Source organism: Girardinichthys multiradiatus, chromosome 7, assembly GCF_021462225.1.
Source record: "Girardinichthys multiradiatus isolate DD_20200921_A chromosome 7, DD_fGirMul_XY1, whole genome shotgun sequence".
In the NCBI taxonomy this organism is placed as follows: Eukaryota; Metazoa; Chordata; class Actinopteri; order Cyprinodontiformes; family Goodeidae; genus Girardinichthys; species Girardinichthys multiradiatus.
The window spans coordinates 41,088,401-41,105,472 of record NC_061800.1 but is presented as its reverse complement, the minus strand read 5'-3'; the positions used below and the strand labels follow the sequence as shown (position 1 = coordinate 41,105,472).

General features: G+C 38.2%; 1 protein-coding gene across 2 annotated transcripts; it reads right to left on the bottom strand.

The window, feature by feature from the left end:
- Positions 1–2,802: 2,802 nt before the first annotated feature.
- On the bottom strand, positions 2,803–15,419 carry LOC124870853 (lactase-phlorizin hydrolase-like). Of its 2 annotated transcripts, none has more exons than XM_047369679.1 (17): positions 14,830–15,419; positions 14,380–14,450; positions 12,674–12,751; positions 12,489–12,582; positions 11,779–11,863; positions 11,008–11,662; positions 10,261–10,909; positions 8,616–10,169; positions 8,240–8,508; positions 7,866–8,156; positions 7,581–7,779; positions 7,209–7,411; positions 7,025–7,131; positions 6,654–6,785; positions 6,320–6,543; positions 5,951–6,187; positions 2,803–3,417 (listed from the first exon to the last, which is right to left on the bottom strand). In XM_047369679.1, the coding sequence occupies exons 1-17, from the start codon at positions 15,362–15,364 to the stop codon at positions 3,215–3,217; spliced, it is 5,586 nt and encodes a 1,861-aa protein (XP_047225635.1). In that variant the 5' UTR covers positions 15,365–15,419; the 3' UTR covers positions 2,803–3,214. The 2 variants fall into 2 exon arrangements, with proteins under 2 accessions (XP_047225635.1, XP_047225636.1); XM_047369680.1 differs by having other exon boundaries at positions 11,008–11,659.
- Positions 15,420–17,072: the final 1,653 nt, after the last annotated feature.

Here is a 17,072-nt window from a genome sequence, read left to right as displayed (position 1 = left end):
TTTCCTGCGAACACAAAAACATTTAACCTCATTCTCCTGAGACTGAAGGGCTACCCAGCTTCTATTAGAGCTGATTGATCATCAGCTGCAGGCTTTCTCAGCTTTACTCAATTTACACACCGTTTTTATTAACCCAGGTTCAAATTATTTCTGAATTGTCTGCAGAAGTTGATCTGTTCCAACAATTTGAATTAAGTGACTGCCCACAGTAGCAATATCTGCAGGAACCATCTAACCTAACTTTGCCTCTTTTTAAACAGTATTTTTTATTTTTTGCCTTTTAATAAAAAATATCAAAACAATGAGCAGGTTGTACAAACATTTCACTGCCCTCTGGTGGACAATGATCCTTTGAGGATGACAGAATGGAGAAAATGCAGTTTATTTAAGGTTTTCTTTTGTGCTACGATGGATTTCTGTTTTTACTGCTGCAAAGATTTTCTCAAGAGCTTTATTAACAATTGTCTCCAATGTTTACCAATTTAAAACTGAATTAAAGTCTCCCCATTAGCGTAAGGTGGCTGACACCTATTTTGTAATAGTGGATAGTGGATTCTGTTAATCCTCTGAGGAAAAACAATGCAAAATCGCTCAAACCTGGACATAATGTATTTTATCAAGCTTGAAATCTGAAAGCGTTTTAGAGATTGTGATGTTTGCAAACAAGCTGGTATCAGGGTCGCAGACAATCTGATGGAGGAGGCCAAAGAGGTGAGAGAAAAGTTGTGGCTGAAAGTGAAAGAGGACAGAGAGCAAAAGGTTACAGCTTCATTGAGAATGTGCAAATATCTGCATGAAGAATTACAGGAACAAACTAATGATGTGGATACTTCCTGCACAGGGGTCAATTTAGTGCTTACTTGATATTTACTTAATGTAAATGAATTTTACAGACACTAATTGCTCTTGATGTTTATTTTATTGTACTATATTGATAAATTTGACAATATTAGTTTTCTTCCATTGTTTTTAACTCCTGATGGCTTAAAGACAGTATTGAAAGAAAGCCTGTATCTTTATTTTGATAAAAACTACAGGCACAATGTCCTTTTTTTTTTTTTTTTTACAATAGACTCTCACCAGTACTGAAAACACACCGTTTTAGACCAATCAGTGGACGGTAAAACTTATTTGGCCATGGAAATAATTAATCTGCTGGTTTTGGAATATGGGACAAGTTTCCAGGAACTATCAATGAAATTGGCAGTTATACCAGGATATGAGTTTGCTGCACTGTTGAAATTTAAGGGATCTTTTATTTTTTTATAGATATAATCAGTCTAGAAGCAAAATATTGCTCCAACAAGATACCATACTAAATATAACTCAGTGGGGGGAGAGGATTGTGTGCCCGATGGATGGTGAAATAAAAGGTTCTTTATAGATAGTTTCTTCATAGATGTTTGGAGGCCTTTAAACTCTGCTGTGAGACTGGGCCTTTCTTTGATAACTTCTGATATATACTTTCACATTTCACATTTCCTGTCAGCTAAAGACCTGTTGGTAGCTACCTGCTCTATTTAGCCTTTTAGCACCTTTATTACTAGTAATAAAAAGTAAGTGAAATGTGTCTGTAATATTTTAAGAATTGTAGTTGGTAATGTTTCCCTTTAGGTCTTGTTAGTCTCAGAGGACTTTAGATACCAGTGGACAACAGAAATTAGAAACAACAACCTCAACAGTATTTGTTTACCTCTGTTTTTAATGCTGCAAAGGGCAAAAGTGTCGTGATTTGTAGACGTTTGAGTTTCATTTTGGGGTCGTTCTCATGATTGTCTATGTTTTCCAGGTGGTGCCTTACTTCATTCCTTTAGATTCTTACTTGTTTTGGTTATGGTGCATTTTAGTTCTGTTACTTTAGGATTGATCCTTTGGTATTATTGTTTTTGTTTCTCTGTTTAGTTTCAGTTATGTTTTGATTTCACTGACACTGCCACTACAATCAGAATTATTCTGTGTCATGCCCATCAGTCTCCTTGTTTTCACGTGTGCCATGCTTCATTTATACACTTCTGTTTTGCCTACTCCTTGCTGGAGAATACTGTCTGTTGTGCGGTGTCGTGTCATGTCATACCATGCCATGCAAATCCATGTCCCCAACTCTTTCCCCCATGTTGTGAAAGCCCATGTTCATGCCTGTTTCTGCTACCTCCTGCCTGCTGTGAGTTTTAATTTTTTATTATTCATTCAACCTTTTTTGCTCCCGAACAGCTTCTGCTTGCCTGTCTACATTTTGGGTCCATTTCAAGAGTCACTCTCTGATAAAACGAAGGTCTGTAGAACAGCAAACCAAAGGGGATGCCTCTGAAAATTGACTGGGTGTAAAGGATTTCTCCTTACTACTGTTGAACATGGGGATCTTGATTTTGAGGTGGAAATAATAGAAAATAAGTTCTATCAAATTTCCAAAGTCGAAAACTGATTTATACTCTTGGTCATTATTCATAATGTTTATAATTTATTTGTACTGAATTGTTGACAATTCTGATCTTGGACAGGTTTTGAAAAATTTTATTAGAAATATAATTTGAAATAAATTATGTTCCTCAAAGATGTAAGTGCATACCACTTGAAATGATATGGAAATGACCTTAAATGTTGCTGCCGTGTTCTACCAACAGAGATGAAGCTATCAGCAACCCAGTACTTTGTCACAGTCCAGTAGTCTGTAATGATGGTGCTCTAACTGCCAGGATGGCTAATGTTACTGAAAAGGAGACATGAATTTACAGCAGTTATATTTGTATCATACATCAACACTGGACAAAAATAAATTAACAATGCTAAGTTTTGAACACCGGCCACAATAATGATTTGCTGCCTTTATTACAATATTACAAATGATATTTTAATTAAATGTAATACTTGAACAATCCAGTTAAATGTTTCAGGACACTTTAATGCAGTTTTAGTTAATGCTGTCCAACATTATCTTCTCAAAATAAACAATTTAATATCGGTTTACTTATGTTGTAAAAAAGCCAGTGAATAAACAGATTGCCCCAAACATTCCAACAATTATTCGTGCAAATGAATGGAATTGATGCACTGGCATCATGAATACACTATTCATGAAGAATGGATTAAAATAAATGAAACACCCATAATATACAGAGTTAACTGGAATATTACATGTCCGTGGAAGATGGAGTTTCATGTAGACTTTTTAAACATCCAGGTCAGTTTTCATGTCTGTATGTAAGTCTGGTTACAGTCAAAATTTCCTCTCCAACTCTATATTGTCAACTTTCTTAGTTTCTTTTTTACGTCTTTTAGTTAAAAAGCAGCCGATGGACAAACAAATGGCTCCAGTCACTGCTATAATTAGCAGAGCAAACGTAGCATTAAGTCCAGTTTCAGCTTCTTCAGCAGAGAGCTTCAGGCCCAGGAAGTTGACAGAACTGTCATTTACTGTTTCTGAAAAAAAGGTTTGAAAGGGTTGATTAAAGGAAATCTAAAGTATTATTTTATATACTATATTCTGAAACCTATTCTGGAATGAAAATTTTAACATTACTGCCAAAATGTTAGCAAATAATATCGCTCTATATTCAGAATAAAGCAAAGATTACCAGAAACTCCAGCCAGCAAAGAAAAACCCAGCAAATTACTGGAAGTCTGCTTTTCCAAAAGTGAACATTGTCCACCTAAAGATGTAGGTTTAAAACTCTTTTAGGCTGAATCTCATGTTAACATCTTAAATAGATAGTTTATATCTGCAGTCAGTGTCTCCATAAAATGTTTGCACTGGAGAATCAAGCTAACGAGCCATATTATGACCAGTTAAAACAGTATGACTCTATTCAAAATCCCCTACAAACAATTATTACTTTTGAATTTAATGGTAGGGCTGCACGATATCAGAAAACACACAATATGAGATAATGTGGGTGAATGTCTCCATGTCGATATGGCTTGCAATAAATAAATAGTTTACTTAACAGTGCTATGGGTGAGTAGTTTTTTTTACTGGAAATAAATAAATAAAACATTTTTCCTTCCAAACAAGATGGCTCATTAAAAAAATATAAATAAAAATACATCAAGCTACTGCGACTGTTTTGGCAGTAATATAAATCATACAATTTTTAAATGACTTTACAACAAACTTCTTATGGTCATCCTTAAATATATTCTCCAACTTTAAGCAACAAGCATTAGCAAATGTATTTCAGGCACAGAAGGCAGAAATGCATAATATAAAATACAATACAAGTTAATAAGTATTACAGTCCAATCTGTTCTGATAGTGATAGGATTATAAATCAGTAATATTGGGTTTTGCTCTTAAATTGCAGTCTCCGTCAGATTTTTAAAGGCCAGTACCGTGCGTGACATGCAAATTGCAAGCGGTGAGTGCACTATAAGCACCAAGAGAGAAACCAAAGACTGGCCATATAAATGCAAAGCTGTCCTTTTTTACATGTACTGCATGTTATTGCATTGTCAGACATATTTCCAACTTTAATCAAGGCTTGTTGTCATTGACTGAATCATTTAAAAGAATGAAGCAAATAACTGTTTTTTTACAGGATCGATCACCAGTTGATATAGAAATACCAAGCTGAACATGTTTCCTGATCAACGCAGGAAGAAGCTGAAGAATGCCTCCATCTTAAAAGCTGTGAGATATATCATAGTCATTTCTGTACCTGCTGTGTTTGCAGATACAGGTAACCTGTAGCTGCAACTTGTTTGCATCTGTTAGTCCTGAGTCTTTGTGTCTACCTATAGTTAGAGGAATTTTCTTGCTGAATTCAGTGTAGAAATAAAGCAAATAGAATGTGCAAAGATCAGAAAATTGCACAAATTGCTCAGCTTAGTCAATTTGCCTCTCTCTCTGGCAAGGATTACCTGGTTCATGTGAAGCATTCGTGTAAATGAAAAGTCAAATTGGAGGGGAGTGACTAGCGTGAAAAAACTTGCCCTGATTAATTTCAGTTATTACAAGCCACACAGAGGGCAGTTCCCCAGTGCAACGTCCAGCAATTCGTCCTAGTACTAATTTGCTTTATTTTCAGGGAAAACATCTTCAGAGGTTTATTAATCTGTATTATGTCAATTATGTGTTTTATTGGGGAGAAACTGCTTCAATAGACCCACTATCATCTGGACTAAGCAGGCAGCACTGTAAAGATCAGGTTTAATTAAACTGAACTCTATTGCATTGAATGTTTGTCAAAGTTCACAACACCACAGTACACCCAGTACATTTTCACCTACACAGTCGACAACTTCAGGGTTCAGCCTAAATATACAGACTTATAGTCGTATTCAATATATTAGAATCTGTGTTCCAATGAGGACTGGAACGAAAAATATTTTTAAATAACAATCGTTAAGCAGGTATAAAATAAACCTTTTAAAAAGCCAACATTTCTGCATCAAAAAGCTGTTGTTTTTTATTGGTTGGTCTGATGTAATATTCTAAACTTGCATGTTGTGTTTTCATAAGATGTAATCCAACTAACAGTAATAAAGGCTTGAAAGGTGAGCTAAGTTATTGAAATAAATGAACTTTTCAACAATATTCTAATTTACTGAATGGTCTTTATATGTGAATGATCGTCAAGCAGTGTTAAGCCCAATAAAATAGGGTTTTGCTATGGAATTATTAATTGTGAAGTTGTTTTAAGATGGCTGTAATCCACTTTGGAGCCTGTTCTTTTTCTGTTCTGTCATTAGCTGAACAAACAAATGAAAACTTTATTTTCAGATGACTGCATGCTGCCTCTGCTGCAGGCAAGACTGCTGAAAACAATTGCGCAAGTTGCTGGGTGTCTGTTTAGTCACAACTACAGGACTTGATTCTTTGATTGTCGTATGAAATGGGCTTTATAAATAAACTTGACTAGACTAGACTTGACTTAAAGTTCTTTTTTATTAGTAAATCATTTTATTTTGTGGGTTTTTTATCTGCTGAAGGAGAAATCTGAGCCTCTCTGATTACCTTCAGGTTCTTGCTTCATACAATCATGAGGTCCAGATGCAGGGTCCGGAAACCCGTTGCAGTTGATGATGGTGGAATAGAAAGACACAGATTCTTTGGCCACTCGAGGCACTTTGGGATCAGAGCGATTGACGTAAAAATGTCCAAATCTCTCTGCAAAGCCAGTAGCCCACTCCAGGTTGTCCATGAGTGACCAAGTTGTGTAGCCACGGACATCCACACCATCAAGCAGGTTAGCTGTAAGAACATAATTAATCCTTTGATCATGGAAATACTTCTTTTTGAGTAATTCCAGTACATCAGCAGTTTATTTCCTTGTTTGTGCGAATCATTGATAATGTGGTATATTCAATATATTTGTTTAAATACCTTTCAGCATTTGGTTGATATATTTTTCATAGTAGTAACTCCTGTGAGAATCTTTTAGATCTACGGGCCCTCGCTCGGAGATCCCGTTCTCAGTGATGATAATCGTAGGATTTCCATACTCCTCCTTAATGAAGTTTAATATTCTGCGCAATCCAAACGGTGTGATCTTCAGCCACCCAGAACCTGAATTTAGCCAGGCACGATCAGCAGTGGTCCCTGCACCTCTGTGGGTAGTACAGAGTTTAGATTTTCACCTCAAAACATTTATTGACTAGAAAAAACGTTTTATTTAAAATGCTATATTTTTTTATTTAATGTGTAAGAACTTACTCACCTGTCACCATCATAATGCTGAAGATTTCCATATTCTACAGGGAATGCCAGGACAGTAGTGTAATGGTTGAATCCAAAGTAATCATACGTCCCCTTTATTCTCTTTATTTCCTCTGGGGTAAACTCAGGCAAGCTAGAGAATTTGAAGTGGAACTTATAGTTTTAGTTAAAAAGTAGTGCTCTTAAGTTTAAGCTTTAGTTTAGACCAAAGGTTAAGCGTTAATTTCATCAGAATGTTGGGAATCCTAAAGGAACAAACAATGCAAATGAGCTCAGATATTCACAAGCTGCAATTGATTTTAATAGTATGTGTTTAGACACTAGGAGAATACAGTACAGAAAGAATTCAACTCTTATAATATTAGGTTTCACCGTGATTGAGTCAAGCCAGCTGCAAGACTGCGTTCCCCAATGATTGTCTTCATCATTTCACTATAGTCACCGTTAAATATGGGATGAGCAAACCATCCAATGTAGAACTGCAGAAAGAGACACTAATTAATATCTCAACACAGAAGAACTGACTTTGTGGTAACAATGGCAGGACTTGGCTTACCTGTATGACACGTCTTGCAGCATCGATGTCCTCTTGCTTATAGGGGTTTCTGGGCTCTGACCAGTCAGAGTTGATAGTGATAGAGACCTTTCCATTCTGTTTAGCCCGATATTTGTCATTGTAAAGGTGCCACGCTTCAGCATGAGCTTTGATAAGGTTGTGACCAACAATGTAGGGAAGAGTACCTGGACGGAAACTGATACCTGAAAACATAATCTGTATTAGATACAGTTATGCTACATGCAACAACATTAGTTTGTTTTTTAAATCTAATATGTTGAAAACAAAATGTTGAATTCGTACTTTAACCATTTTATTTATTTTATTTGGTTTTGGCTCAGAGCTAGCAATAAGCATTGCAAGTAAGCATACCTGGGGCAGCTACTCCATATCCATGGCCAACCATCGCTACATTATACGGCTCATTGATGGTGACCCATAGTTTCACTCTGTCGCCAAGGCGACTGAAAATGATGTCAGCATAATCCCTGAATCTTTCAACAATAGTATCATTTTCCCAGCCTCCAACATTCTGCAGAGCCAGTGGAAGGTCCCAGTGGTACAAAGTGACCTGGCACAAAATAAATTAACACTTTTCAGAATTTGATTATTTTTACATTAAATGTAAGTTGGAGAGCTAAAACAAGTTCAACTTACATGAGGCTGGATGTTTGCAGCAAGCAGTGCATTCACCAGTCTGTCATAGTAGCTGAAACCAGCCTCATTGATGTAATTTTTAGTGCCATCAGGAAGTATCCGCGTCCAGGATATGGAGAATCGATAATGGTTTACCCTAAGTTGCTCCAATATTGCAATGTCTTCGTCTATTTTATTGTAACTGTCACAAGCGATGTCCCCATTGTCGTTCTCAAAAATTCTAAGAGGAGTGTGAGCAAACTTATCCCAGATGCTTAGCCCTTTTCCATCAGCTCTCCAACCCCCCTCAATCTGAAAATAGTAAAGGTAAGAAAATAGACTAGGGTGTAATTTCTTAATACAGGACAAATAAATTTCAGTTTCTCTTATCTTACCTGATAAGATGCTGTTGCTGTACTCCAAACGAAGCCCTGAGGAAATTCTCCATACAGCATCCTCTCATCATCATTTGTTGGGAAACCATTGTCTTTCATGACTTGGAAGTAAAAATGAGCTGAAAACTTGGGTGTTCTTGGTCTGTTTGGGTCAGCGAAGTCCACATGGTAGAGCCCAAAACCAACTGTATAGCCATTTAACCACTCAAAGGAGTCCATGAGAGATGCTGCTGTATAGCCTTTTAGCTGTACTCCATCAACTTCATAGGCTGTTATTATGAAAACACAAATGTAAATAAAGTATCAAGACTAAAATCAGGGACAGTTAGTCAGCTTTGTAATATGTTGCCCAAATAATTTGATTATATTAGCATACCTTTAAGAGCCTCATTAATATAAGTCTTGTAAAAAAACACTCTGTCAATGTCATCCCAAGAAGTTTTTTCCTTTGTAGCCACACCATTATTGGTTATGTAAATCTCTGGGTTTCCATACTCTTCCTTGATCCAATTGAGGAGTCTTCTTAAGCCCCATGATACAGCTCTCTGATTTTTGATAGCTGTAGCAGGTGAACCTCCTTCTTCTTCTTCTGTAAAGTCCCAGTCATTTAGATAGGACTGTGGAGTAATTGCACCTGTAACATGGCTCACTATTCTAGTGGTGTAGTGATTTACACAGAATATGTCAGCAGTTCCTTTAATAAAGTTATTTTCCTCCTCTGTGAAAGAAGGGAGTCTTGACTGTGGAAGACCTTGGAGTTCACTTTTGACTAAAACCTGGGCTTTCATGGCCTCTGGATAGTCCCCGTTCTTGAAAATTGGATGGGCGAACCAACCCACCAGGAACTGCATTGCACGGTCAGCAGCAACAATTTCACGAGGGACATTGATATCTTTAGGTTCAACCCATTCAGCATTGAGGGCAATTGATACTAGGCCTCCTTGAGAAAGACGATACTTGTCGTCATATGTGTGGTATGCCTTGGCATGAGCTTTTATAAGGTTGTGTGCAACTTGGTATGGTGCTGTTCCTGGTTCTTTAATGTTTGGTGGGATCTGTCCTAGTCCATATCCTAGCCATGCAAGCCCCTGAGGGTCATTCATGGTCATCCAGAATTTTACTCTGTTGCCAAAGGTGGCGAAGCAGAAGTCACAATAATCATTAAAAATGTCAATCATCTCTGCAGTCTGCCAGCCACCGATGTCTTGTAGAGCTTGTGGGAGGTCCCAATGATAAATTGTGACCATCGGGGTGATGTCATTTGCCAAGAGGCCATCAATAAGTCTGCTATAATAGTCCACACCCTTCTGGTTCAGGGATTCACGCCGACCATTGGGAAAGATTCTGGACCAGGACAAAGAAAATCTGTATGACTTTACCTTCATTGCTCGCAGCATGTAGAGGTCTTCATCAAGTCTATTGTAACTGTCGCAGGCAACATTGCCAATACCATCTTCAGGAATACCACTACCCGGCTTCTGAGTGAATGTATCCCACACACTGGGTCCCTTCCCATCTTGATTCCATCCACCCTCAATCTGGTAAGCTGAAGATGAAACTCCCCAGGAGAAATCTTGTGGGAATTGGCCATAGTGATACATTTGTGTATCAAACATTTTCTGCGGCGTAAATTTTTCCCAGACAACCTTTGATGCTGATGGAACCTCTGAGGGTGGCAGTGGGGTGGAACGGCGCACTTGTGGTAATTTCAAACCTTCAAAATGATCTTGTTTACGTGAAGCAAAACCATTTTGCTCGATGATCTGAGCGAAAAAATAGGCCGATTGTTTTGGTGTTCTCGGTCTGTATCCATCTTCAAAGTTAACATGGTGAAGACCAAATCTTTCACTGTAGCCTTGGTTTCCCTCAAATCCATCCAGGAGTGACTGTACTGTGAATCGTTGCACGTCTATTCCATCTTGATCAATTGCTGTAAAATGAAAACAATTTTAACAACAATTTTATAGTTGGTTTCATTCTCCTGAAAGATGCCACATATTGCATGCATTAAAACCACTGACCTTTCAAGGCTTCATTGATGTAACCCTTCATGTACTCTATTCTGCTGGTGTCATTGAGGGTGTCCCCACTGTATTCGGTCGGCATGCCGTTCCCAGTTATGTAAATGGGCACATTGTTAGCTTTTAAATATTCTGCTTTAATGTAGTTCAGAAGTGATCTTAGTCCTGAAGGCACTGAGTAGATCCAGTCTGATGCTGTAGCCGGCCATGAGGGGTCCACTTTTGCCTGGAAGTCTCCAACTCCCTCAGGACCAGGGTTGCACCCACCAACACTGCTGCTAACCAAACGGGAAGTATAATGATTTAAACCAAAAAAGTCAGATGTTCCCTTTATCCTCGCCTTCTCTTCAGCCGTGAAAGCTGGTAGTACTGCTGGCACAGATCCGGGACACTCATTTCTTTTCTTTTCAATCTGAGTTTTGAGAACTGCAGGATAGTCTCCATCTATGAATATGGGATGAGCAAACCAGCCTAGCATAAACTGGAGGTAGCGCTCTGCAGCTGCCACGTCTTCAGGTTTGGTGGCATCAGTGGGTTGTGCCCAGTCAGAGTTTAATGCAATGCCCACTTTCCCTCCCTGTGTCTTTCTGTAATAGTCATTGTAAACATGCCAGGCTTCTGCATGAGATTTCAGCATATTATGAGTGACCTGTAACAGCAAGAATAAAAAATGAAGGGAAATAGCTTAAACTAATTTTAAAGTTTAAGTTTTAAACTTTTGTATTGTGGTAGTATCACTATGTTTACCTGATAGGAAGCAGTCACATAGTCTTTTACTCCAGGAGCATGTTCACCAGTGCCATACCCAGCATGGCTCACCACCCAGGGGCTACTGAATGTGTTCCAGTTCTTGACTCTTCTTCCAAATCTACTGAAGCAGAAGTCGGCATAGTCCTTGAAAGCTCCAACGATGGAAGGGTTGGTCCACCCACCATTGTCTTGGAGAGCCTGAGGCAGATCCCAATGGTAGAGAGTAACAACGGGCTGTATGCCAGATTCAATGAGAGCATCGATCAGATTGTCATAGTAGCGAACCCCTTCATTAGTCTGGCTCTCTCTGTGACCTGAGGGGAAAACACGTGCCCAGGAGATTGAAAACTGGTAGGAGTTGACTCCAAGACCTTGCAGGAGGTAGACGTCTATATCGATCTTGTTGTAACTGTCACAAGCGAGGTCAGCAGTGTGATTTGCAAATGCTTGGCCTTCATGACCAAAATGATCCCAGATGGTCTCTCCTTTTCCCCCTTCTAACCAGCCACCTTCAACCTTGAGAGACTCTGACGAAGTGGCCCATTGAAAGCCCGGGAGGAATGCTTTAGTCAGGAACAGATCTTTATCATCACTAGTTTGGTCCCCAAATTTATGCAAGATGTTTTCATAAGTATTCCTTACCCAAGACCTGCTGATAAAATATTAAGACATATCAGTAATTTACAGGTAAAACAATAAAAGCTGTGAAAATTTATAGGGAAAAAAGACCTTTGGCACACCATTTAAATCCATAAAATAAAGTCTTACCTGACTGGTGCATCCTGCATGTCCAGCTTATCCAACACATTTTTCATGTCAAATCCAATAATTTTCAGGCTGTTGCTCCATAAAACTGCCACATTTGATACAGGACAAACAAAAGAACAGATCTATTATTTGACTGACAGATACATTATGGAGTGTTCCCTTTGGATAACCAATTTAAGAGTAATAATTATTTATTTTACCAATGTCTTTTCTTTTTAACATTAGCTGTAACTTGGAAAATACAAGACTTTCACCTAAATTGTCATTTAATCAGTTTTAATTATAATCTAGCAGTGATCATTGTATAAACTGCAAATATTAACTGCCCAGGTTGTAAAAACATTGCTCCATGGCTTTCTCCACCTTGCAAATTGCCTGTGCTTGTAGAACCTAACTGACTGATAAAAAGGCTGATTTGCACTAGTTACTGTTGTAAAATGACACTCCCTAAAAGTCACATTGTTTTGTTGTTTTGTAAAAGACTGTTGTTTTGCTGACATTTGGGGTTTACCCATTAAGCTTGCTTTGAAACATCTTTGAAACATCACTTTTTTTTTTTTTACCTAACAATTGTATAGGTTCTAGGTTAATGATTTTCAGCCTTCTGGAAACACTCTCAGTGTGTAAAGTATGTTATGGTAGTCATTTAATTCTTGCTTTTGTTGATTTAGAAAGAACAAAAATAGTGGGTTTACTACAGTGAATTTTACCTTGTAATAATTCTCCAAGAATCTGGTGTTCACTGAAGATACAGTCATGAACTGTCATCTTATATAGCAAGATCTGCAAATTTCCACTGGATATCTAGAACATAACATTGTATAACTGGATATAGGTAAGCTTAAAAAAAGCATGTCGGTCTAAAAAAAAAAAATCATGAAAATATTTGGAGTACCTGCAGGTTTCTCAACTCTTGTGCAAATCTTTCTGGGGAGGCACAGTTATATTCCAAGTTCACTGACAAGAAATCCACCTGCGCAGAACATGAGGTAACAATCACAGAAACGTTCTCCAGGTACCCCACCCCCCAGCTGCATTTAGTTTTCATAATGTACCAATACTTCCTGAGAGGTAGTATAAATACAACTGTACTTGGTTTGTTTGCTTTCTTTTAGAGGTGAAACAAAGGCTGGTTTTAGTATTATCTAAAGTTTAAGTCAGTTTATATGTTTTTGGATTGTAATCAACAAGAAAAGAGCATAGAATCCATATGGACTGCATTTATTACAAAATGTTATTATTTTGTTGATGTTGATGTGATTTTTAATAACTTTTTTGTGTAGCGAAGCTAAGGGTATTTAAACCTCTTTGCTAACAGATGTCCCAATTTTTTAACCTACGTAATAAAAAAACAAAGAGCTGATTTCATTCCTTTCACGTCCATGTCATCCCTTCCTACTTCCATTCTCTATCTGGAAACAAACCATTTTGTACCTACGCACCTGAACCATCTTATAACCGTTTGTTAATCTCAGCTTTCAAGTATTTTCAAAGAAATATGCCGAAAAATAGTCAGTGTTAAAATATCACATATTTTTTAATTCAGTTTTATAATTTACCTAAAACTTTGTGTTACACTCTATTTTCATTCTGTTTGTGCCCGCTAACCATATTGAAACATACAAGGTCCGCTGATCTAACCAAAATAACCAAGTGATATTCAGCTTAGAGCTATAGTGTGGCCAAAACTGCAAAATTACAAAAGTAAAAATGAATGACCTGCAACCCATCAGCAGTTAAGGGAGTAAAAAATGTTGTGGCACAAGATATTCTGATAATGAAACCCCGCAATATTTCTCGAGTTTGTCTGTCTTGGTAATGGCTGTCTTTTACTGTCATTATTACTTTGTCTTGTGAATAAGTCTAAGCTATTTTTATATACTCTATTCAAGAACATGGGTGGTTTAACAATGACACTGGGTATCTGTGTTTAAGTCTCATTGTGAACTAGGAAAGGAAGTAGTTCTTGAGTTGCCCTGTTGTGTTGATGGAACTGACTCCTAAGGGCTGCTGGTCAGGCTGGGAAAACCTAGTTACATTTGCACAATAAAAGTCCTCATCATTTCCTATTACAGCATTTTATGTACCTGGCAGAAGACACAGAAACGTTGGCAGAACGACAGAGGGAATAAGAACAACCTTAAAGGGATATTTTGCTGTTAAAGAGTCTGGACTGAAATTGTTCGCTTCTAATTTAAAATCTAAAACACTTAGACTGATTACACCTGAAGTTTGTAACTGTACAATAAACAGGGATTCGTTAAAGCAGAGTTTGACATTTTTTTAAACCTTTATTGTACTTGAAACACCAGAAAATGCCTTTTCTTGACTTTCTTGGCTTTAGGATGCAGTTTATTTGTAAATGTGTTGTTACACTTTACACTTTTGTAACAATGCTCCTAAATTCAGCATTGATCTTTTTAAGTGAATTTTTCTACAGATTTACACCTTTAGTTAAGATACTTTCATTTAGAAACATTAAACCTAAAGTGTTTAACTTCTATACATCGTTTTTTGTGTTTCATTGTTTCAGATTAATTTTAGTCTTAAACCTAATGATTAGCCCTGATGTATACTCTAAATACAGAAGAAGAAGCTTACATTTGTTAAACTTTTAAGGTGGGAAAGTCGATCCACATCTCTAGCATTCAAACCAAATGAAAGACGTTTCCCTGCAAAATACAAAAGCAAAGAGATTTCCTATCAGCAGTCTGGGGAAGGCATTTTTCTTATTAGCTATTGACAGTTTCCACTGTAGAAATTGCTTTAAGATAACTTGATCCAGCTCACATGGACTGATTGCTGAGATAATAATGTGGAAAGACACTGTTATCAGCAAAGCAGTAAAGTTATATCAGAATGGCCGGTATCAGCTGACCGTAAAATCATTTTCTTTACTAGTAAAATCTTACTCATGGCAAAAACAACATATTTCCCAAATTTGTAACTGATATTTAAAATAGCTGAAAATTAAAACTTAGTGTAGAAAAAAGACATTTACAATCAAACAAAATGTTTGTCTTTATAAGGAAAGAACTAGAGTTTTCTCACCTTGGCCAGGAAGGTTCTGATGGTAAAACTGGTAAATCTTCTTGTGGAGCTGAAGGAGGTTTTGCAAAAGACTGTGATCATCTGCAGTCTGACCTCCATGCAAAACTTCATCCAGGCCACTGAATGTCACCCATGAGTTTGCCAACAGGCCAAACTCTTTCAAGGCAAACTCAGCATACTGCTGAAACATCTCTAGCAGTCTCTGACTTTCCCAGCTTCCATACCGGGACCTCAGAGAGTCTGGAACTGTTGATCCATGAAGAATGACAAGAGGCTGCAGGCCCACCTCCAACAGCTGCTTCAGCAGGGTCTGGTAACACCTTACCACAGCCTGCTGAGGCTGTCTGACAAGACCCGTAGGAAGAATCTTAGCCCATGACAGCGGCACTTTGAAGTGGTTCACCCCTTTGGTCTGGAGGTACTCAAAATACTGTTTGGAACCAGCTGGTATGGGATGACTGCAGTCAAAGACAACGTTTTCCTCACCGCTGGAGGTTCTGACCTCCTTCTCAGTCAGAGGTCCTGCAAGAAGCATAAAGTCATCTTCTCCATTGACCTGACTGCTCCAACCACCAATCACACATAAAACATACAGACACACAACCCACAGCAACCTGTTCATGGTAACCTGTGAAAACCACACTGACTATCAACTGGTCGTGAAGCTATTTAGAGACAACATTTTGCCCTCGTATCGTCGTTGCACAATTAGGGTTTGATAAGTGTTTTATTGCAGCTGTATGATATACATAGAAAGACTCTGGACTCATCTAATTGATAACAGCATCCCAATGTTGTCTGAGGAACCTGAAATATGCTGCTGCTACATGCTTTTTTAAAAGTGTAAACTAGGAAGCGAATATAGTAATTACATATATTTGGATTTAAGTTTCAGAAAACTCATCCTGGTGGCTGAAAAAGAAAGTCACTAACTGCCTGAAATAAAACTGAAGCTCTTTCTTCTGCTTCTGAAAATAGGAAAGACATAATGAAATTCAAATGAAATCAGGACTGTATTTTCAATGAGGGACTATTTTCAATGCTTGAACAAGTGCAGGAACTGATGATGTCAGACGCCAATCCTTGTTTAACACAGAAGCCTTGAGTTGTAACAGATTAAATCTGTATTTTTTTCTTCACTTTATGTTTAAGGGCAACACCAGTCGACAAGCACTTCAGGCATAGATGCACAGGCAAAAAAACAGTATTTTAACAGCAAGCATCAGTAATCAGGTTGGTAATATTAATCCCAGAGGCTTGTAAGAGCTGGCTTTAGTTGGGGCAAACTGACCTTGGAATTTTAACGTGACTAGTGTCAGAGCCTGGATTTTGCTTTGTGTTTTTGCCTGCTGTTTTCATTGTTCAGCCTCTAGATGCCGCCAGAGCTGCCGGTGCCAGAGGGCGACAGGTGCTACCAGTTCACAGCTCATCAGGAGGAGCTTAAAGAGGCTGGGCAGAGTGTTTTGCCCATGTGGTAACCCCTTACCGGCCAACTACTGACTTTCATATTCTCTTGAAAGTGTAGTTCCTGACTTCTTGTTGTGTTTCTCTCTCAGGTTAATTCCTAGCCCTGGATCCAGTCCCTGTCCATGTACAACTCCAAGTACAAGAAATCTGAAGATCTCCCGGATCAAGAACCAGCTGAATGCCCCGGGTTCTCAAACCACACCTGCCTCTTGCGAACCCTGCCCACCCTCCAACAACCGCTCTGGCATCTGCACCTAAGGCTCTCCCTCAAAGCAAGGCACATGGTGGATCCTATTCTGGCTGCTGACCTCGGAGCCACCCTGAACCAAGCAGCAGAACCAACCTCTCTCCTCCAGGCTCTGAATATTCTCTCCCTGGGTTAGACTCCACGCCACCACCCATAAGCATCAAAATAACACAAAACCACAGTAGTTATCATTCCCCGTTACCATCATTTCACTATACCTTAATTTCTGTACAGAGTGACGACCCCGGTTCCAGTTCCTGATCCATTTACCATCTTCTAAATAAACCTGTTAAACGTTCTTTGTCTCCTGAGTGTTCCTCTACATGTGGGTCAAAAGTGTTAATAAAACTGACAAGTAGAGAGGCAAAGTGTTTTTTCTATTGAACAGCAAGTGTGTAACTTACAGTAACATTCAAAGGACCGATTGAGTGTAAATATGTAGATCTGAGCAACTCATAGGTCTATGATCCCATAAATGGATATGGTGCTACTTTTTTTGTGTTTTCCTTTCTTCCTTCTTTTGTAGTAA